At 43.1% G+C, this 23,452-nt stretch overlaps 1 protein-coding gene across 25 annotated transcripts in view; it reads right to left on the minus strand.

The window, feature by feature from the left end:
* The window catches only part of ank2b (ankyrin 2b, neuronal), a 156,696-nt gene that overhangs the window by 16,888 nt on the left and 116,356 nt on the right, over window positions 1–23,452 (minus strand). For 10 of the 25 annotated variants that reach the window (XM_085401246.1, XM_085401245.1, XM_085401235.1 and 7 more), the window contains 20 exons: window positions 21,168–21,309; window positions 19,104–19,191; window positions 17,407–17,510; window positions 17,152–17,190; window positions 15,662–15,886; window positions 14,603–14,701; window positions 13,489–13,643; window positions 13,194–13,405; window positions 12,759–12,963; window positions 12,579–12,675; window positions 12,283–12,511; window positions 11,963–12,088; window positions 11,719–11,841; window positions 8,319–8,351; window positions 8,084–8,105; window positions 1,632–6,155; window positions 1,093–1,170; window positions 828–959; window positions 574–711; window positions 120–354 (listed from right to left, as the gene is read on the minus strand). In XM_085401246.1, the coding sequence (XP_085257372.1) occupies window positions 120–354; window positions 574–711; window positions 828–959; window positions 1,093–1,170; window positions 1,632–6,155; window positions 8,084–8,105; window positions 8,319–8,351; window positions 11,719–11,841; window positions 11,963–12,088; window positions 12,283–12,511; window positions 12,579–12,675; window positions 12,759–12,963; window positions 13,194–13,405; window positions 13,489–13,643; window positions 14,603–14,701; window positions 15,662–15,886; window positions 17,152–17,190; window positions 17,407–17,510; window positions 19,104–19,191; window positions 21,168–21,309 (7,006 nt within the window). The remainder of the gene's footprint in view (window positions 1–119; window positions 355–573; window positions 712–827; window positions 960–1,092; window positions 1,171–1,631; window positions 6,156–8,083; window positions 8,106–8,318; window positions 8,352–11,718; window positions 11,842–11,962; window positions 12,089–12,282; window positions 12,512–12,578; window positions 12,676–12,758; window positions 12,964–13,193; window positions 13,406–13,488; window positions 13,644–14,602; window positions 14,702–15,661; window positions 15,887–17,151; window positions 17,191–17,406; window positions 17,511–19,103; window positions 19,192–21,167; window positions 21,310–23,452) is intronic. The other 15 variants (XM_085401261.1, XM_085401241.1, XM_085401237.1 and 12 more) reach the window with 12 other exon arrangements.

A 23,452-nucleotide genomic window follows, 5' to 3' on the forward strand; every position in this document is an offset into this window, starting at 1 on the left:
TGTTCCTTGTTTCTCTCTGTTGATGTGCAGAACAGTTGCAGAACATGTGCACGGCTGTCAATAAACAACTAGATAATGTGGATGGGGTGACATTAAACGAAGCATCCAGAGTAACTCACTGTGTTGTTTCCATCTCTTTTTGTGGCTTGTCTTTGTGAACAGTTCTAAGAAGGCCTGCTGCTGTGGAGTCTGTCACCGGTCGTCCTGTTGTCTCGTGAAGTGATGACAAACTGGATGAAAGGTCTTCTGCTGAAACTATGGGAACCTGTTGTCCTGAGCGTGGACTCTTTTTTGCAGCCTCTGTACGCTTGCTGATCCTGGGGCTGTCAATGTCTTCATGAAGAGCAGCGAAACCTGATCGGGCACACAGGACAGGAAGGGAAATTTTAACCTCTCAACAGCCAACAGCTCACGGTCATATCACATTGAACAGAAGTTAAATGTATTTTAGCAAGTTTACTAGATTCTAGTAAACGTCTAGTAACTAGAAGACATCACCTAATCTCGTGCATGAATCTTACAGTTTTCCTGTTTTAGTATTGTATACTCAAAGTATTTGGTTAGCTTGTGCACCTTCACTATGGTCCTGTGCTATGGTCCACTCGATTTCTGCATACGTATGTGAGGTTTCTTCTTCAGACGTCCTGCTTTCAATAAGGTGAACAATATCCATTCGATTGATCTTTGTCAGTCTTTTGATAAGTGTTGCTTCTGTTGAAACAGAATAAAAGTTTCACTTCAAAGCTGACAACAAGATTTATTTACTTATTAAGTAAAAAGCAATAATTCTGAGAAATGTGTACCAACTACAGGAACTAAACACTGGCCTGTGGCAAGATTTCCCTCCCTCTCTGTCCAGACTTTCAGAAGAGCATGGCTTTGGTCTTGAAGTGAGTTGGGGTTTCCAGTTCTTATCTCATTGATCCTCTCCTCACTGAAGTCAAGCTCCTGTGCTAACTCTGTTGGCGAGAAGATGATACAGTAACAATCGTGAATATTTGAAGATACATTTGAATGTCTGGTGTATCTTGAGGGCCTGCCAACTATGCATTGAGCTTGAGCGCTTCATCGCCGTGATGAGGTGTCACTCACCCGTCCAGCTGAAGCCAAGGTGGTCAGCTATAATGGCCAACCGTTGCTCTTTTCTCTCTGCTTCATCCTGTGGATCTACTGCAAATACCACCAGACAGCCATGAGCGGTCAGAACCGCAATGTGTTCCAAATGATATGTTCACAAATATTAAAAAATAAAACACCTTCACTGGCTTTCTTTTTTGTGTTCTACTAACGATGTCTTTACATAGGATTAATTAAGGATCCAGACCTATACCCTAGAGCATGATGTGTCATTTCAATCAATTGTTGCCATTACACTTAATTGTTCTGGATATTATTCACATTTTAATCTTTAAAGTTGTTTTCACAATAAAGCCTTTAAGTCAATCTTGAGATTTTCAGCACACATACAAGGAAAGTGAGACATCATTACAAACAAAAACACAGCTCAAGCAACATGTTTTCCTTTTTACTTCAAGAAGACATAATCACAAGAGACAGAGAGGCAGCACCTTTAGCTATCGTACTAATGAGGCACAAGAGATAGAGAATAGCCCCTTAAACTGGGGGGATACCTTGACTTTGGACTTTATCGTCTGGGATTCGCTGCATCTGTGTCTCAACAGGTTCGTCCCACAGTGGTCTAATGGGAAAGATGTCTCCTGAGGGAGGGAAATGTTCTCTTTCTATGACTAAAGGATCAATGAGACTGCTCTCGTCATCTGAGATGGTGGCCGCAACCTCTTGCTCTCTGTCTGCCTCTGCCAACCTAGCCACCAGTTTTGCTGCTTCATCACTTATCTCTTCAAAGAACTCAACGGGCTCTTTATAGGGCTCCCTTTTTTCTTTAGTGGGTGTTGTTGAATGTGACGACTGACCGCTTTTGCCTCGGACTGGCAATCTGGACTGAAAACCCTTAGATTTTGCCGCCTCAGCACTCAAAGGACGACCCTGTTCTTTTTTAGATGACCTGGGAGACTCCCCCTCACAGAAACTCTTGGCTTTGGAAGATGGAGTCTTGGTTTTGACATCCACAGAGGGACCTGCATCTGTCTCAGATTTTCTCCTTGTATCCTTTTTCACAGGGACCTTAAGTTTTTTGTCTTGGTTATTTTCAGCACGTTTGACAGTAGAGTCAGGCTTCATCGTGCTAGCTTTAACTGGAATTCTAGATTTAGATTCAGAAGTAGAGATGGCCTCTTTTTTAGGAGTGCTGGAAGGGGAAACTGCATGAGATGGAGAATGAATTGTTGATTTACCGCGGCCTTGAGAAGAAGTAGGCTTAGCTGGTGCTTTGACTGGAGTCTTTTTAACACTACTGGAAGCGCTTTGTTTGGATTTTCCTGTTGTTTTGGGGGCTTCTATTACTGACTGTGGTTCCTCTGGAGAAGAGTCAGAGGACTCTTCCCCCTGTTCAGAGTAAACTGATCTAGTGATAGTAGTATCTGCTGTCTGTACATTTGTTATCATTTGACCAAGGGAACTTGTGTCTAAATCTAAGGATCTTTCAGTTATCTCTGCTTTCATCTCTAGAAGTTCTGGGGATGTCCGATCTTTCTTTGTAGGTTTAGCTGAAGCTGAAATGCCCATTTTGGGGATTTTAGATTTGGAGGCATCAGCTTTGCAGCTTGGCTGTTCATCTTCAGGCGAGGACCGAAGCTGTGAATCAGCTGTTTCTTCGGATTGCTCACTGTTATCAGTCTTAACCTCTAGTGTTAAATTGAGACCAACTTCCGGTTCTGTAGCAGATCTTTGACTCTCTTGTCTGGGCTCTTCTAAGATGGGCTCCTCTAAAGGCTGTTCTCCTATCTGGAAAAAGGCAAAGCCAACAGCCTCTTCCTCGTAGCTTCTCTTTGTCATGTCAATAGCACCACTGCGGGTCATCTCAAAGAGCTTCCCTTCTTGGAAAAGAAAAGGATTGGGCTCACTGGTGGGAGTGCTCTCTTCTGTTGGTGTCCTACCAGGTGTGGTGTCTGGAGACTGACGGTCAACAACCAGATTCAGTATCTTCTGTTCCTCCTCTTTTACGCGAGCTTCAAAAGTGGCATCATCCTCCCGCATTGCAGACCAAGACTCGGTATCTACCCTTGCAGTGACACCTTTGGACTCGGTCCTGGGAGGTTCCAGTGTCTCGTCATCCTCTGTGTCATCGTAGATGCAGACCTCTGGTTTAAACGTTTCCTGTGTCTTACTTGTAATAACAGTTTCACAGAGTCCGGCCTGATCTCCTTTAACTTCATCTGTGACATTACTACATCTTTTCAGCACACCTGTCTGTGGCTCACTAATCTCTAACTCTTCACCATGCGTATCATCTCCTCTACTTTCCCTTGATTTCCTTAAGCTTTCTTCCTTTTGCTCATCAGTCCTATTTTTAGTATTTGATGTTGATGCCTTTGTGTTGCTATTGGCTTTATTGGCTTTTCCAGATAATGGGCAACTTTCTTCTTTTTTCATTTGGGATTTTGAATGATGCTGGTCTGAGACAGAGTGAGGTCCCTCTGAGGTGACACTGGTTGATGATGTGCTCTTGGCCTCTTTGCTGTGGCATCCATCATTCAAACCTGCTGAAAAAGGAGAGGGAGGTTGTACTTTAATAAGGGGATCAACAAAAAGAGCTAATTTTGAATCCTCTGTGGGTGTACTGAACCCACATTCACTTTGCGATAGCTTCTCACTTTCACAGCTGTCATCCCCTATTTTGGCATCTGCTGGAGAAAACAAATCTTTTCTAGACTTCGTTTTGCTCTTCACGTCTTGTTCCATTTCATTAAATGTTTTTATTTTGGCTGCCATCTTAAACATCTCTTCCTCAGGAGTGATCTTTCTCCTAGCTTCGTGGCTGTCTGATGCATTATCTTCTTCTGGGTCTTCAGGGATGACAGCCGGTTTTGATAGAGCAAAGAGGAATGAATGATCAGGGGGTTTGGGGTTTACCTCATAACTTACCTCTTCAGAACTAGGGGTGTCAGGGGAGAGGGGGCTCTTACCAGAACTTGTCATCTGAGACGTCTGCTCACAACTGTCATCATCAGCACTAGCCTCATGGTCTCGAAGAAGCCTACTGGGCACAGTTTCCTTGGGGAATTCTGCATCTTTGGGAGGCTCTGGATGGCTATAGGATTTGCTAGGTGGACCTAGTGGGAAGAATGGGCAGCTTTTTAGCTCTACAGGACTGCTCTCTAAGGAGTCATGAGGAGGTGATTCCTTAGTTGGGCTGGGTTCAATAGAGTCTGGGGATTTGTGGGAGGAATTTTCTTCCATGAGAGGACTACCCTCTAACGAGTCTCTGTGGCTTATTGTTAAAGAGTCATCAGCTAACGGACTGAGAGCATCTGGGTCTTGTTTTAAAAGTAAGTCTAAGCTTTCGTGATGCTGAGACGGGGATCTAGGAGCTGACGACCCAACTAAAGACAATACTAGCTGATGATCGGGGCTTTCGTCATCGCTAAGAAAAGTTTCTATAGTCTCTGAAATTCTTTTTGTAAGCTTTTGTGGTTTTGACTCACTCCTCTTAACAGATATAGACTCACTTGTAGTGTGGTCATCTGTAGCCTTGCTGGAAGAGACAAGGAGGGTCAATTCTGTAGAGAGTTGGTCACCAGTGGTCCCTATACCAGAATCCCCACACTTCTCTGTGTCTTTACTCTCTTTCTTTACTGTTGCGGCAGCTGGTGCCAAAGTTGTAGAGGTTTGCTTTACAGTTTTGGGAGAAAGCCCTAGACTTTCAGGGCTTGTGCCCGGAGTGGCTAGACCCTCATGTTTGTAACTGTCCTCAGAGCTCAAATGAGAGGATCCATTTCCAGAACTTAGGGAGTCTGCCACACCCTCATGTTTAAAGCTGCCAGAGCTATCATCAAGGCCACCGTTTCCAAAGTCTACAGTGTCAGTTAGCTCTGAATCAGCAGAGGGTTTTGTGTCTTTGTCTTGCTGACTGATCAGTTTCTTTTGGGGTTTGGAATCCAATGACACTTCTCGCTCTTGAGGGACGTGTGAAGCTGCTGCTTTTGTCGTGGATTTTGTGTGGATAGTTTCAGATTTAGTGCTTTTTTCTGATTTGGATGAAGAGGATGTTTTGAGCTGAAATAGCCCCGACTTTCTCTTTGAGGGGTCTTGACCCGTTTGGAATGCTTGCATCAGCTCTTTAACTGACATGGTCTCTTCAAGTTTTTCAGAATCAGCTTTAGGGGATTTATGCGGGGCCTGCTTTGACTTAGCGGTTTCTTTGGCTTTTGGGGAGGATTTGCTCATAACAGGCAAATGCGTAGGTTTGCTTCCAGTGACCTTTTTGCTCTTTTGCTCTGCCTCCACTTTCTGTTGTAAGGCTTTGACTTTGTCCTTGATTGATCCGATGGGAGTTTCTTCAATCACTGGGGATACAGGGGATGCTGGGGCCTTGGCTGTGGGCACGCTTAGACGACTCCCTGTTTCTGTCGATTCCTCTGTCTTCCCCTGGTCTTTTCCCTTCCGTCTCACTGGCTTTTTAACATCACCAGTGGTGGGTTTGTCATGTACTTTGGTTGGAGTGGTTGGTTTTGTACTTTTGCGTAGCACAACATCAGTGAATCTTTCCTGGAAACTTGTCTCTTTTTTGGCTTTAACTTTAGAGCTTATTGGTACATCCAGCAGGTATTCTTTAAGGTCACCACTGTCCTTGATGGCTTTAGGTCTGGGAGTCCCTCTGTTACCTCTACTTTCCCGTAAGACGAGCTCTTGATTTTCTAAAGCTGCCATCTTTTTGGCTTCTTCTATCTCACTGTCTGAGAGGAGAACCCATTCCTCAGCCATTCTAGCTGCTTTCGCTGCCTCCTCTGCCACCTCACCCTCATACGTTCCACCCCTCAGTATTTCACTGACTTTCTCTAGGTCCTCTTTGACTTTCTCTAAGTCTTTTTCCATTGTTTCTAACGCTTCTCCAGAAACTTCCTCGGTCCCTTTCTCTAGACCACACCCTCCTAAGGAAGGGGATTTCTCAGCGGAGTCTGCAGTCAAGATGACAGTCATTTTGATCAAATCTTGTTTCATCTCTGACACGTCGGATAGAAGATCTGGTTCTCGAATCAGCTCTGATTTCAGGACTGACGTCTCCGTCTCTTCATCTTCCATACGGAAGAAGAACAAGTAAGGAGTAAAGAAAATTAAAAATTTAAATGAAAGGAGACAGACATTGGAGAATGTGGTCAGGACAAGATTGGAGCACACCGCAGGGATCATAGGACAACAAACTCACAATGGTTTCTACTGTACACCAGGGAATCAAAGGAATTAGGCTTGTAGTTTCATATGTCTGTGCTGTGGTAAAGCAAATGCTAAACACATACCAATGGGAAAGGATATGAGCAGGAAATAACTTGCTTTTACACTTGCATCCACACTCACAAGACAAAAATACAGATCAAAACTGGAACTGATAAAAAAACTAGCATGTGACGGAGAAACCAACAAAACATATGAAACAGAAACAAAACATATGAAACAGAAACAACATCAAAACATCTCAAGATTGCTCAGATGTATGGGAAATGTCACTAACTCTATGAAAGAAAGCCAGTGATAATGTAAATGGCGTATGAGGATTTGCCATGTTTAGCTCTATTGCAAAACTAATATATTTTATTTCAATTCAAGCAGGAATGAAGGAATTCTATTTCACTCCATTCTGCTTTTGACTAAATCAGCATTTGGAAGACAACCGTAATGAAAACTCACAAAAAAAGAAACAGAAGCAAAAAACGGTGACATACAGAGCAAACAAGATGAACTCTCACTAAGAAGACGGTACGTATAATCACACAGACACACAGCACACACATTCATTTGTAAGTATGGCAAGTTATTTCCATGCAAAGTAAAGGGAAATGATGATGGAGAGGTCATAGAGAAGAGTGATGAGAAAGTTGGTACTTAGTTGCTTGTCTTCTTTCAGTAATGTGGTGAGTTCTGGGCCCGTTCATTTAGCAATTCCAGTTTTTAAAATGTCAGTGACACTGATACTGTGTGAAAGTTGAAAATACAGACGGTCCATAGAGTTTTACTCAATAACACGTCCTTTAGAAACGTAACGCTAACAAATATGGGTTGATTTGTTAAATGTATCTAATTAACATGTTTTGTGACTTTTTTCCTGAATGTTCACATTACCACGAGACAAGCCATGGTGGAGGGGAGAGGGGGAGGAGCCTGACTACACTAGTAGCCAACTTCAGGAACTTAGAGCATATGATACCAGCACAACATGGCACAAACTGCACCACAAAAACAATACTGGGAAGAAAAAGGAAGTTCAGAATTAGGAAGGTGGAGTCTGGATGTGCTTCACTCATGGCGAATCACATTTTGTCCTTTCTCCTTTTAAAGGTGATTTGTTCTGTTACTGTATAATGGCTACAGTCATTTAACTCATGTCCCACAAGCAGCTGTGAATCATGTTACTGTTGAGAGTCTCTTTTTGATCTAACCAGTGCAGAACGAAGTGTGGAAATGCAGAGTAAAAGCCCAAATTATGCACAACACAACAGTAGCTGCACTTCTCCACCCACCTGGCCAATCAGGGCCAAGTGCAACCACATCAGCAACCACGATTATGACAGTGTTAGCGCTACGCTGGCTTTCAGGCTAGCACATAGATATATATATATATGTATATATAGGCCGTCACATAAACATCACCACAGTATGAATGAAGATCATATTTATGTACATACGTAAGTTGCATTGTTTAACTCTTTCTTCGTATCTCCAATCTCGCATTGTAAAAGAATGAAATTGGATTAAATTGAAACAATGAGGTGTAAATCATTACGAAACAAGAAAAGTAGAGAGAAACATAACTTTGAAAAGATGGACTTCAGGGTGAATGTGTATGAGTCTGGTTATTCCTCTGCATTCTCATTACTAGTGTTAGACTTATTCACACCATTTACACCAATATTATTTTGATTAATAAATATATGCATTTTTATCAAAGAGCAGCAACCACGTTAGTACAAGTTGCAGAGCAAAGTATGTAAGTAAAAGTACGTCTTACATTTCTCGAGCAGTCTGTTGGTCTGAAAAAGATCACATGGAAATACAACAGTTAGGATGTTTTGACCGCTGCACGTGCTAATTATTTTAACTATCACTACACCTATTACTGAGGGAAAGAGCACAGATAAGCTAAGTCACTGCTGAATCACAGTCTAAACTACAGACAGAGGCAAAGACAGATTAGTGGAGCTAATGGGAAGACGAGGGAAATGAGAAGCGCTGGCTGCTTTTACCTCTTCCTCTTGTTCTTGGTCTGAATCAGACTCCTTTGGGGAACAAGAAGCAGCAAGAAGCAGAACGATGTACAAATAGAAACAAGAGCAGTATTAAGGTCAGACAAAGGGCAAACCAACGGTTACCATAGCAACAAAAACAAGAGGTCAGTGTGGATGTCAGTGAAAGTCAAAGTGGTCTTCAGAGACGGACTAGGTAAATATATTACACGTGTGCTACAGCTGTGCTCAGACGTTGGGCATGGATGTTATGGTCATGTTGGGCTTTTTCACTGGGGGAATAATTCTGCAACATAAATCTTTAATTACTTTATTTTGGATTCTTTCTAATCCACACAGGCTCACAGTTATAGATGCATATTTGGTACCTTTGACCAAAAGCATCTGCCATAATTCTGTCTCTCCTTGGCCAAATTGAGTTCATTTAGCGGCTGTCTGGGATCTGGGGTTTGAACCTCACCAGCTTCTGTCATTGTGGCCAGATAACTCTTTGCCTTGTTTGGCCAAAAAACATGTGCAGCTGCAAATTTCAGTCACGATTACAGGTGTCAGTTTTGGAGCAGGGGGTTCGTTCTTGGTGAGTCCACGGTGAGCCCTCCCGTCACTGTGGACAGGGACACTGGAACGCCTGAACTTTGGTGCTAGATTGTCCCTGATCATTAGATTTCCTGTCATAGTGTCACACTTTGGGTCTTCTAGCAGATCTGGACAAAGTGGTGATAAATCGAAATAACTTGTGCTTACATACAGTTGTTTGAACTGATGATTACAGGAACTGTAGCTGTTAGAAATGTTGGCAGAGACCGCCAACGTGCTAATGCAAAACTCTCCCTGGACTTCCTCGTTGCTCTGAGGATCGGTCTGTCCAGTGAGAGCTGCCAGATAAACCCTTTTCATGCTGGAAAAAGAAACTACCAGTTGTGGAGAATTATAACTACCAGAGTTATTATTAGTCTTAGTTTGTCATTTAGCTTAGTGCGAGTTAGTTTGGAGGGCGGGTTTGTGCCTTTGTTTTGTTTGAAAATGTTTCTTTTTTGTTTATTTAGTTTCCGTGTTAGTCTTTATTACTTATTATTTTATTTATGACAAACACTAGAGGTAAGATTTTATTCAGTTAGTTTTAATTTTGTTAAAGGGTGAGGGGATATTATAACTAAAACCTTTCTTCACATGTAGTATCTGTTTTAGGCTTAGAGCCTACATCACTCTGACTGCAGAGCCTTCAGCAGCACACTCATATATTTCAGTCTGTATGCACAGTTTAGTCTCTCTGTGGATTAAAGAAAAGCTAAAGTAACCTTCTTATTTAAAGCCATTAAACATGTATTTTGTGCCATGAATCCACCTTGGAACAAGAACATAAAATGACCGTGATATTCACGCCCATGATAAGTCCAGGCACACTGCTGACCACAGCTGTTTATGCAAAAACAAACATATTTCACAGGGCTTTAACATGACACCACACACTGTCCACAGTGTTAAAGACAGTTACTATTAATCTTTGAGTGCTTAGAAACTTAAATCATAAATATGAAACAATTATACACAAGTAATTATATTTAGGACACCAAATATGAAAATAATTTGGATTTCATTTAAGTTGAGGGAGTTGATCAGTGGGACATTAGCACATAATATGCAATGTTCCCTCAAAGCTGCGCGTGTGCAGTTGTGCACTGCTGGCAGGTCTCTGCACACAGAAAACAATCGAACCTTAAGTTAAAATGAAAACTTTAACAATCCTGTTCTGCAGTGTTAGTCAGTGACTGGCTGCTCCCGTATGGGATCAGAACGAGGCCACCTTATCCCGTAGTCCAGCCAATCACGCGATTCACATTCGTATATAGAATAGAATAGAATAGAATTCAACTTTATTGTCATTGCACATGCACAGGTACAGGGCAACGAAATGCAGTTTGCATCCATCCAGAAGTGCTTTAGTGATATAGATATATTACAATATATATTAGCAATAATATAGATATGTGAGTATATTACAGTATACGCAGCTGTAATATATACGCAGATATACGCAGCTGATCAACGTCGCTGACAGGCTCTGACAGCGTCCTTATGTGCGACACCGGTGTTTTAGCAAAGCGGCTGATGTGGAGTGAAGCCACGTTAATGACAACGTGTACAACCATTGGAGATGTGAGCAGGACAGACGGAACAACTGACGGACAAAGTGTGGACTTTATACCAGTTTTTAAATTGTGTTGATCGGCCACGTAAAACCAGAGTTATGATAAAATATCTGCAATGTTTGTTTTTCTTCCTGAATACTGTCGTTGTTTATATTTACTGCAGGAAGAAACGGTAAAGACGGCGTTTTATAAGGAAAACGCTCGAAAGCCTGTGAGCAAAAACAAACCCCCTCCCTCAGCCTTTCCTATTGGTCGAAAAATGTACCATGTCGACCAATCAAAAAATGATATGGCAACATGACATTTAGTTGTTTAGGAAGGGGGAAGTTTTAGGAGTGACGGCGTGTTTGAGATGCGATTGCCAAGTTTAGCACAAATCTTGTGTAGTTAGTGTGTAGTTAGTGTGTAGTGTAGTCAATAGTTTTGTTGTGTGTGTCAGAACAATGGTTTACAGGTGTTACAGCAGTGACACATCTGCTGCTGTCAGGCCTGCAGGTATCAGGCTGTTGTTCTCCTTCATCTCATAGTGGACAGGAATTATTTTTTGCAGCGGCACAAATAATTTGTGTGGCATCAGAGTTGATGCAGAACAGCTGATTGTTCTGTAAATAGTTTGAAATGTTTATTTAAAAAAAACACCTTGGCTGCATTTTTAGGTAAACAGCTGCAAAACACTTTGTTTGCAAAACTCAGTTACTTTTTTGAAGAAGTCACTATATAATTAACTGCCCAACATTGGTCATTATTTACTGTATGTTGCAGACAGAGTTACAGACTCTCTCCCAGACCACAGACTCATAATACAGTCAGAGCAAAAAAATAAATAAATAAAAATAAAAAAGAAAATGTTTTTAAAATTGGAGTTCAAGTTATTTTTACTTCCATTAGTGTTAACATGCTACAGGTCACGAAATAGATTTGTTTAAATTTTCATTGTAAGTGGACTAAAGCAGTTAATTAAAAGTAGTCGAACATAAATGCTGTAATTTGATTACTTTAATAAACATGTAACTTGGATGCTGGCGTGACCACAGTGCACACGTCTGCCGTTGCTCACAGTGCGACGCTCAGGGAGTTTGTGTGTTCAGACACATGAAACATTAGAGGGAACATTGATAATATGTGTTATTGCAACACGGTCTAGAGTTAAAGCAACCAGAGGACTTTCCATGTTAAACTACTGAAACCAGCACGCAGCTTTTACTCATAAAGACACACGACCGCCAGCAGCATCGGCGCGCCATCCTTACCTTGCAGTATGATGGAAGTGTGATGTTGAGATTGCATATAGCATTTTGTGCAAGTGACCTGTAGTTCCTGGGTTCTTTCATAAATGACAAGCGGCCACACGGCTCCTGAGTGTTGTCTCTGATCTGCCAAAGCCAAGCGGGTCAACGTTAGCCAGCTGCTCATTGCTAAACCGATTCCATGTTATACGAAGAACATTGGCTGAACATTGCAGCACTTGCTCAGAAGAAATAAACGATGACTCACTTTGATGAAGAGTGCTAACCGGTTCTCCTTGAAGGCGTAAAAGCTGAAGAGGTGATGTTGGCCGCTTTTCGTGAGGGGAACAAGGTTACCAAAGCAGTCTGCATAGATAGGTTTGCCTTCCAGGACCTAGTAAAGGTAACACATGCATACATGATGGAATAATCACGCCTGACATCTTACATGTTTACACCCTTCTTTAGATATTTCTTCTTCTTAGACTGGAGTCGACCGCTCAAAGGTTTTTTATTTTATTGGGGTTTCATTTCCGAACTCTGTCTTGTATAACTTGGTGTTAGACTCCCTCCGCTCTCCTTTCTCACCTCTACATCTCGGCTGCGCGCCACCTCGGCGAAGTTCTCCTGCTGTTCCAGTGTTTTATCAATCTTGTCATCAGTCATGCAAAAGCAGCGCAATCGGGCCTCAATCGGGTCGTGGGTCTTGGCGAAGATGACGAACTTGGCCATGTAAGGGACACAGATGATTTCCCGATACACCTGAGTGGAGAAGTTGACCGATTCCTGGACTTGCCGACAGTCTATGAGCCAGAACCTAGAAATCAGAAGAGGGTTAGGAGCGAGCTGGTGTCTGTGGCTGATATTTGGTTCAGCTGGTTTACCTGGCAGACACGTTGGTGGTAAAGGACACGCAGTCATTAATAAAAGTTAACGGAGTAGTTCCTGTTATATCCTCCCACTGGGCTGGCGTTGTTCCACCTGCGTGACATGAAATGTTAGAATGTGGAGACGCGTCTCAGCTTCACCCGTTAAGATTTGAACTTTTCTACGGCTTCTCTAACCCGTGATGCTACAAAGCAATCGTAGGGTGGGTGTGTCCCCTCCAAAGCCGTTGAGGACGGGGTCGGAGTTGCTCTTGGGGACAGGGATTGTCATGGTGATGGGTTTATGAAATTTCCTCCTGCGCGGCTCCAGAGTGACAATGGGACTGAAGCTGGCCTTGTTCCCCAGGAGCTTCCTCACGACATCTATGCTCACTGGCTGGGCCTGCGAGACAAGAGGAAAGCCTGGCTGTGAGGCAACTGTACGCAGACAGCACATGTGCTTTATCCACCTCTTTTGAGTCCATTTAGTAAAGACATCGACATGAATCACAGCAACTTAAGAAGGTTGAGTCTGTTTTGTTTCCATGGTTTAAAACTAAAGCTTTGAATATTAAGAACAACATAATGACAGCAAAACAGAGAACATATAAAAGCTAACCACACTCTGTTTACCTGCAGTCCAACCCTGATCCTCTTGGTCAGCGCCCCCTCAGGAAAAACTGCCTGAACTTGTGGTACAACGGTGCTGCTGAGGATGCCTCCTTCAGGACCAATCAGATTGCTGTCTTGCTTGATGCGTGACACCACAGCAAAGTATTGTGGGAAATCTCTAGTGATGATACGGCAAATGCGTTTCCTCTCCAGCTCTTCGGGAGTTTCCAGTTCTGCAGAAGGTGAGACAGAAAAGACGTGATCAGGCCTTTATCGTTTGACGCCGCGGTGTCGTCAGCCAGTGTCGGAGACTGACCCTCGTCCATGCCGTTGAGTATCTGGTTGAGCTCCTCTTGAGTGTGTTCACAGTGATGCTCCTTCCAGCTCTCTCCTGTTTCGCTCCTCAGAATCACCAGCTCGCGCTCCTTCCCTCGGAGGGCAGCGAAGTGAGGGATCTCCACAATGACAGGACTGGAGGAACAAGATACGCTGGGTAAGTCCAAGTAAAACTAAGCGCGTGGTGTGATGGAATATAACAGGTTAGTGAGGTAAGTCTCCTGTTCTTTGACTGTTCATCTTTGTATCTGGATACGAGCCCGACTGTACCTGTGCTTCAGACACAGTATCGCTCCTCTTGCTCTGGCTTCACTGCTATGTGAATTACAGTTTATTTTTTCTGCAGCTGATGTGTTGACACGTGGTGATAAAGAGCATCTCAGATAAACATGTAGAGCTGTGCTGGATAAAAGCATCTGCACCAGCAAATCTCAGGTGGATTCACTTGAATCACAACATTCAAGTTGATTTATGATCAGTGTGTCGTCCATTTGTAATAGTTAGAAAACGTCACTCTGACACTTACCTGATGAGCACAATCACAAACTAGTTACAACGAGTATCTACAAGAAGCGTCCTGCAGGCCAACATCGGGACAAACACATATTTCTATGTGATATTTATATGGTTACCTGGCCTGTAGTATTTGTTTATGTTTCACTCTAAATACTGTTGATGTTATTTTATGACTTTGACCACTCAGGCAGGAGAAACACATCAATTTAAAATATAGTGAAAAGGCCAAATATTGCCTGGTGACACCATGTGATTTCTTATAAACTCTAAATAAAAACCATACAGAGCCGATCGCTGAAGCGTGCACTCATATTCTCCTGCTTCCCTTCGACTTACAGGCCACACAACCATTTAAATTTCACACATAAGTGAGAGACAAATCTTCCCCCGAGAATGAGAAGAAAGAAAAGGGAAACGGCAAAGCAGGAAGGAGAGAAGTGACAAGCAGTGGCTGGAAGCACGGACACTAAATGAAGTGGATTATGCAGCATTAGCACAAACACGACAGCACAGTAACAAAGAAACTGGCATCCATGGATTGTTTCATATGCAAAACCACAGACTGGTTTCCACCCTACCCAAGAAATCTGGTCCCCGGTGGACCAAGCTGGAGGATTCGGGTAACCAAACTCTCTCCCTCATTTAGAGGTGGGGGGGCACTGGGGAGGTGGAGTTTACTGTGATTGACCGAGCGTCCGTATGCAGCAGTGAGGAAGAAAGAGCACACACAATGTTTGGGTTGAGCGCCGATTTTCTCTTAGCTGCACAGTTAGGACGTCCAATAGAGCATCACGAAGAAATGACAAATAAAAACATACAACATTTACCCCAAAGCTGCGCTTATATTTATACTCAAGTCCTTCTTTTCATAATAAAGAAGACTGACTTTGTAGTTCTTTGCATTTCCATAACACACACTGTGTTGGTCACTGAAGAAGTCCTCTGATAAAGCCAGTTTGAATCTGTTAGACTATTATTCTGCATTTTTATTCAAATTAAATCTGTTTATTTGAAATGAGCTCATCATTGTGGCCGTGTGGGGCTAGTTTCACTGCAGAGCTGCAGAAACATTTCACATCACAGCAAAAACTTCTGTCGTCTGCAGCAAATCTGTAACTGTGACCATCTCAAACGTTACCAGCAGAGGGCAGAGTTTCAGTCCACATATCAAACCAATCATGGTGCGAGACACTGCAGCTGGAGTTGATAAGAAAAGCTGTTTCATCAAGTGTTAGGGAGAAAGGTTAGAAAGAGTCGCGCTGCAGCTGTTATGAAAGTAAACAGGCCATGCTGGCAGACCGCTGGCACTGGGAGGAAGCGAGAGCAAATACAGAGACAGTCTGAGTCAGGCAGAGGCTGGCAAATTAATCTGAAAGAAAAGGGCAGCACTTTGTAACCTTTGCATTTATACGGGATACAAATTAATAACAGGATAGATGTTCAAAGGAAAGAAGCACTTTTCGTCCTGCCTGGAAACTTATTGCCATAAAACATTCAAAGCTACTAGCAAATAATATTATATCATCTGTGTGTGTAAGGCGCCTTGAGGCATTTGTTGGCATTTGGTGCCATAAATAGACTTTAAGTGTTAACCTCCACACATCCAGAAGCTTCTACAATCACTATTCCTGTCTTACCCAAGGAACTGGGCTCCAGAGGGTCCCACCTCGATGAGCCTGCTGGCCAGACCCTCCCCCTCAACCATCGGGGGCATGGTGGCCAGACGGTGCCTCTTCACCAGTCGGCACGTCACTCTCGTCGGGGCGCTGCACTTCCTCGGCGGGATGATGATGCGGAGGCCGTTGTGTCGACAGCCGCGCATGGCTCCGCCCCTAGCATCTACCATGAAGCTGACCAGGAAGCTGAGAGGAAGCAGGAGATACATGCACGAATGAGACGCCAATATTGTCCGGTTCAGTCTAATTCAGCTCCATTAAGTGGTGAGAAAGCAGACGGCAAAGCTTTGTTTGGTTTGAACAGTTTGTAAGATGCACACTTACACGAAGGACCACCGCTGTTTACTTGCTCGAGTTTTTGAACACAAGCAACAGTTAAGTCGTTAACTACGTATCTCAAAATCAAGAAGGCCCCGTTAAGACTCAAGAAAGCACGAGATATGAGGACTAAGGAAGATCCTGTCGGCGTGTTGGCCTGGGACACTTTTGTTCATCAAACTTTCCTTCTCTAAAGAAGCAAACACACTTTCTTCATGAACTATATGTATTTATGGTTTTTTTCTAAGTGAGCTTATCTATCTTAGACCGTGAAGCAACAACAGCACAACTATAGCATAGTCTTAACTTTAGTGAACTGATTCAGCGAGGTCAGTAATAGTAAACTTAAGCTAGCTCACATCACGTAGCATTAGCCAATCTATGCTCGTGGAAACAGCAGACCAGAACAATGCATTTTCTTTATTATGTTTAATCTTCAAATAGAGATGTTACAAAAAAAGGATAGCTGCACTTTAACATAGACTACTCATTACCATGGACAACTCTATGATTGTAGCATGGTAGCTAACGTTCGCTCAACCTTTGGTTTCTGTTTTCTCAACACTGAATGGACGAGGGCTGCTCTGCATTCAGGTTTGACCTTCGCTCTCCATGCACAGTCACAAGTATGCGTATGGATCACACATCCCAGCGGGGTAAAGACCGACTGTGATGAAATGACGATATGACACTAAAGACGGTTCTTGGCTCAGCTTCAGCCAAACAAACAACCAGGTTAGAAAACCCAACGACAGACTTGAAACAGCTGTTAAATTAATGTTAGAAGACGAGATTAGAGTAAACTGTAAGTTTATTCTAATAGTCTCCACAGCACGTGGCATGTTAGTAGAAATGCACAGTTCACGAGACACTGAATGAAGTCGACAAACATGTCCTCAACCTTCAACCTTATCTAAACTTTCCTGAACTTGCAGTGTCATGATGCCAACTTTGGAAAATCATTCAGAGAGTTTATGTTTAATTTACGTTCAGGCTGAGAATACAGGAATATACACGAGATGTTGTCTGTCGAGGACGGTGCAACACATACACCTCTCCATAGGGAGAGCACACTGAGCGGAGAAGGACGGTGATGAAGGGGAATGAGGTGCAACCAAGGTGCAGAAGGTCACCTGCTGTGGTCTCCATGATCATGGCACGGAGAGGAGTGGCTAAAACAACAACCACAACAGACAGAGAGGAATCACAAGTCAGGCAGAAGAAATCAGAGAGGGAGAAATCCCAGCAAGTGTAAAAAACGAGCAGAAGGAAAAGAACAGGGCTCAGCAGGATTTCCATCTACGAAGATCCACAGAAAACAGTTTATTCACAGAACTCTGACAGTGTAAATGCTGTTTACGACTTTCCTTCAGTGCTGCTGTGCTTACCCTGAATGGACAGGGCTGGAGGACAAAGCCACGTTGTCCAGGTTCTCTGTGCCCCAGCTCAACCGGTACGAATCCCTCTCAGTCTCCCTGGCAAGGGATGAAACCTGGAACGAAACAAACCTCTTATCAGAGACCAGTCATCTAGGGCATTGAGAAGATCATGGGATATACTTGCTCCTGAATTTGACAGAAACATAATCCCCATAAAAACAGCAGGACCGTGGGTGGAGGAGTGGGTCGGGTGGGGTTGCAGCCCTTCTAAGGCTGAATCCTGAGAGCTCAGATGTGTTAAGTCTGACAAACAGAAATCAGGCTCGCTCAGCCCTTCTTTCATTGATCCATCCTCGTCTTTATCGTACTCACATACAAACAGTTTAGATTCACCAGTGAAGCCAACCCCACTAACTGCATGTCTTTGGAGTGTGGGAGGAAGCCAGAGTACCCAAGAGAACCCAGGAAGACACAAGAGGAGCATGCAAACTCCACACAGAAAGGGTCAGATGGTTGCTGCAAGGCAACACCGCCTCCAGGCTGGATAAATGGTGCTTACACAGAACTCCTCTGCTCTAACTCTAATTCCTCCAGGTGCTAAACATCCTCACACAACATCTTACTCACAGATTGATGTGCAGACTGAAGTAGCTGAGAATCAAAGCACTTCAGAGTGGTTAACAGTACAGTCCACAGCCACAGCCTGAGCGTCATAATTCCTAACCTTTAGGTTAACATCGTCCCACGGCAGCGTTTTAAGAATGCACAGAATAATTTACTACACTTTTTACACGTATACCACCTACTAACCACATCAAGGACGCTTGGGTTAAGGACTTGGAAGTGGACATATCGGATGCTTTGTGGGCCAATGGGTTGAAAAAGATTAAAGAACACTCTGTTAATGCCAGACTACAACTTATACAGTTCAAGGTCCTTCATCGTCTGCATTTTTCTAAAACAAATCTATGCAGCAGTTTTCCGTCTATTTGGTCTTTGTGTGACAGATGCAAAGCAATGGAGGGAACCCTTGGTCACCTTTTCTGGTCTTGCCCCACACTCGGGAGTTTCTGGGCAGAGATATTTAATATATATTTATGATTTAAAATTAGAGCCGGATGGTGTACTTGCAGTGCTAGGCTCCCTAACCTCATTGGCACTCAGACGTCCTCTTCAGAAAGCCTTAATGTTTGGCATGATTGTAGCTAGAAGACTTGTTCTTAGAGCCTAGAAATCACCATCTCCTCCATTGTTCAGGGTTTGGCTACGTGAGATGATTGAAGAGGTTTGCTATCGTTTGGCTGACACCCATTTTAAGTTTGTCGAAATCTGGGGCCCTTTTCTCGATCATATTAATGGGAATTTAACATAAACTTTAACCCATTTGACTGCACTTTGTGTTTGTGTGAAACCCTGATTCCTTCCTGGACATGTTTCCCACATCTTCTGGACTTGGTGAACTCTCTGTTGCCCTGTCTAACCTCACACAGAAGATCATCTTCTTTGGACACTGGTGTTTCTTTTGAACTTTTGATTTGTACTGGCTAACTGGTGTATTTTTTCTTTTCTTTTTTTCCTTTTCTTTCCTGTTTGTGTTTTTGTTGTTGTGTGTTTGGTTTGACGTTATGTAACTTTGAACTTAAAATCTTATTAATAAACATTAAAAAATGCACAGAATTAGTGATCTGTGTGATGATGCGGCGTACCTGGTGACTGGTGAGCATCTCCTCCATCATGCCTTCATGTTTAGAAGAGTAGTAGCTGTGGTGAGTGGGCGTGAAGGACCTGTCTGAACTGAAGCACACAGGAAAAACACAAGCATGAAACCTGTGAAGCCCATGATATCAACCCAGCACGGCAGGAAATTCATAATCTTTAAAGTTCTGTTCTGGTCGGGATCAATGTCCAGCAATTACGTGGTGAACAGCATGTTCAAAAGCTAAAACTGTACCTAAAGTGTTGGTTTAACAGCAGCGCTGCTGGACACACGAACGCAGCAGCCAAAGCATCTGATCTGTTTATTACATACGGCTGGAAGGCCGAGCCAAGCTCAGGGAGCACGAACACCATGCGTGCATGTCAACACGTTCCTAACTTTCCACCGCTCCAAGATTCCTGTGGTCGTTAGGGACATGAGATTGTGGTTTACCAGTGTAGTCACCGGTGCTCTCCCAGCTTTATAAAGCACCAACGGGAATACAAAGCTCTTCATGTGCTTAAAGCAACCTGGGTTTGAGCTGTGGGTCCAAGGCTGCAGCAGAGTTACTCTCTATTATCAGTTCTGCTTTTGATAGAGTAGATCCCAGCCTTCATCTCTAGACTGGAACAACACGTTGGAATAAAAGGGATTGTTGTGGAATGGTTTAAATCCTTCTTATCTAATCGAACCTTCTCTGTTAATCTCAGAGACTCATTATCACCAAAGACCGTGCTTTCCTGTGGGGTCCCCCAGGGCTCTGTCCTTTTTTCAATCGACATGCTTCCAATGGGCTCAGTTTTAAATAAATATGGCCTCTCGTTCCATTGCTACACAGATGACTCTCAGATTTACGTTCCCCTGAGATGAAAATCGGTGAATCCTCTGAAGGGTCTGTTTGATTGTCTGGAAGACGTTAAGGCATGGATGGCGCTACATTTTCTCAACCTAAATGAGCAGAAAACTGAGGTCATTGTTTTCGGTGCTTGTGACCCTCTTCACCTCGGCCCTCTCGAGATCTATAAAAAATCCTCTGCAAGAAATTTAGGACAAACATATAAATAACATAATCAAGGCTGGCTTCTTTCATCTCCGCCTCCTTGCAAAAGCCTTTCCTCTGTTTCAGAGATTTTGAGAAAGTGATCCCTGCCTTCATCTCGTCTCGACTTCCGTAATAGCCTCTACTCTGGTATTACCTCTACATCAATTGGCCGACTGCAGCTAGTCCAAAACGCTGCAGCACGGCTCCTAACTGGGATCACACATCTGCCATACTTGCATCAGTACACTGCGTGCCAGTCAGCTTTTGAATTCATTTTAACACTTGTTTTTAAGACGTTACATATATATCTCCCTGATTTCCTAACCCGATATTCTCCCCCAAGATCCCAAGTCCCAAGGTCGAGGTTAAAACACAGAGACCGGGCATTTGCCGTGACCGCTCCTAAGTTATGGAGCTCATTGCTCCTGCATGTCAGGACCTCTCCAACACTGGAGACTGTCAAACCCGTCCAAACACCACTTTTACTCTCTGGCTTTTAAGTCAAGATGAGTCTGTTTCTATTGTTCTTTCCATGATTCTATTTTCTCTTAATCTCTATTCTGTTTTCTCTGGTATGACTGTGTTATTGTGCAGTACTTTGGTCAACAACTGTTGTTTTTGAAAGTGCTATATAAATGAATAAACTTGAAGACTTAGAAGTCCAGATACGTGGATGGAGTCAGCACATACCTTTGCATTCGATTATGTAGATATGAAAAGGCAGACCGTGAAGTGTGAAGAGGAGAGGTTGCAAACAGACACAAAACATACAGGCTGTTAGCTGTTTGTGCATACACTGAATGGGGCGGAGCCAATGTGAGTAAAGAGGGTGGGAAGGGAAGAAATGCACAAGTAGGTTACATAAAATGTCATAAAAGGGAAAAGAGTGTGTTATTGAAACAGCTGTGTGAGCTGCAGCTTGTAAAGCGGTATAGAGAACATATGCAACAACTGTGCATGAATCATTTCATCCAGGAATATGTTTCACAGCGAGTTTGTCTCTGTCTTTAGCTTTTACAGAGTTTGATGCACCTGTCGGTTCGTCCTCCCTCCAGGCTGAAGCGCAGGTAGTTCATCCCATCCAGGTACTGTCCTGGCAGGGAGTCATCTCCCAGCTCCCGCAGATCCTCAGGCCTCAGATACTCCCCTCCGTCGCCTGTCATCGTGTCGTCACCTTGAGAAGCAGAAATGAAACTATCAATGAAAAACCACAACTATAACCAACCACTGATGAGAAAACGCAGTGACGCACCTTGATGTTGGGATATTGTTAGAAATATTTTGGACACAAGTCAACAAATCTGTAATTGTGCTTGTTTTGGTTTTGATGTTCACAGGTGGAAACATCACAGCCAGTTACTCTACAAACAGGACATTTGAACATCTGGCTGAAAGTGGAAAACAGACATTGATGTGGCTCATGAACAAGAAACACAGGGCTGCTGTACAGGAAATCTCAACGCGTCGTCACTTTTGTGTCTCTAGTTAAGAAAACCTTTCACAGTTTAGTGGCTGCACTGACGTGCACTTCACAGCTTCTCGCTACAGCATCTCTATATTCTACTGTATTCTCATGCTTCGATTGAGGACTGTGCAAAGCAACTGTAAGGCTTATGCTAACTGCATAACAGTGATTTAGCACTATTACTGTTCCACTACTGCACAGCAGGGCTCAGCATCGCTGTTGGCTGCAGGACGCAGATGTTCAGCATGACTGTGTGCAGGCGATTAGTGGAGTCAACCCTCTGACTGTGTTCATGTATTATAACAGACATACAGATGGATTGGCACTTATAAGTATATTTATACTGAGCATATTTCACCCATGTGCACATTCACAAAGCGCTTTATTTTTACGTTTCGCTGTCTCTGAGCTGCCAGGCTCACTGAAATGCTGAAGCCTTGGTGATAACACGATAACAGCTGGAGGAGCCGGGAATCGAACCGCTGATGTTCCTGTTAGTAATGAGCTACAGCTGTGCAGCGTTACTGTCATGCAAACAGGTTTTAAGTCATACTTTACATTTAGAATAACTCTGGTTTGCAATTTTAAAAAGACAAATCAATAATATTATTATTTTTTAATATGCAACATCTTTCCAAATTCATGCAAGCCACTGGCTAACATTATCCAAGTGTAAAACAATCTTTTTTGCTGACATGTTGGCATGGGATGGGTGCTAACAACAGTCTCTCACTCTCTCCACGTTCCCTTTGTATAGTCACAACTGCCAGAGCAGTGTCAGCTAGGGATGCACCGATACCGATATCGATACCACATTTTCTAAAGTACTCGTACTCGTTAAAAGTCCCCCGATACCGAGGCACAGACGAACAAATTTAAAATTTAATTTTGTTTTTTTATAATTACTTATTCTGTAATATGTTGCATACAACATGCTTTTCATTTTAAATAAATGTTCTTAATTCCAAACTAGTCCCTTGTTTGTTTGTTTTTTGTTAAATTGTAGGACTAAAGCTGTTACCTGTAAATTTAAATCGCGTTTATATTAAGTACTCAATATCGGGCAGACCGTGTGGAGAGTGTGTTTGGTGGACCCAGGTGCGGACACAGACGCAGGAGGCAAAACTTGTGCTAAGCTCAAAGCGAACCTTTAATCAGGGCTGATACAGAAGGCAAAACAACAAACCATAAACTATGGGAATGACAAAAGTAAAAACCTAAACTGGGAGTAACTAAGGCTATGAACGAAGACCAGGACTGAACTATGACGAAGTACTGCGGACAGACTGTGAACACGACATGAGAAACTGTGAACGAGATCTCGGTACTGGCACATGAAGGTGCAGGCAAACATGACTGGAGAAAGTGACTATGAACATGTCCAATACCGACTCTTGCAGACTAGAATCATGACGTGCAGCTAGAAATAACAGGGCGCATGAACAGACGACGCGACACTGACACGAAGACACACTGGGCTAAAATACACCGAGGAAGTCATCAAGGAATTAGAGACAGAAGGGGACACAGCGAGAAACACTGACATAAGACAGGAACATGAACCTTCAGAGTAAAACAGGAAACAAGACAGCACTAAACAAAGACGCAGACACGACACAGAGACAGAACTAAACCTGCAATAAACATGAGAACACAAAACCTACGAACGAATCCCTGAACAAGAAGAACTGAAACATAGATTCATAATCATCAGCATCATAATAAGGAAAGAATCCAAAATGCAAAAACACACCAAAACATAACTCAAAATCCTGGGTCAGGCTGAGCCAGAACGGTGACACAAGCAGGCACAGCAGCAGGAGAATGAATTAAGGGCTTAAAGGACAGTTAA

Source organism: Rhamphochromis longiceps, linkage group LG3 (genome assembly GCF_057381845.1).
Source record: "Rhamphochromis longiceps isolate RC_006_pf linkage group LG3, R_longiceps_female_GT1.1, whole genome shotgun sequence".
Taxonomy (NCBI): Eukaryota; Metazoa; Chordata; class Actinopteri; order Cichliformes; family Cichlidae; genus Rhamphochromis; species Rhamphochromis longiceps.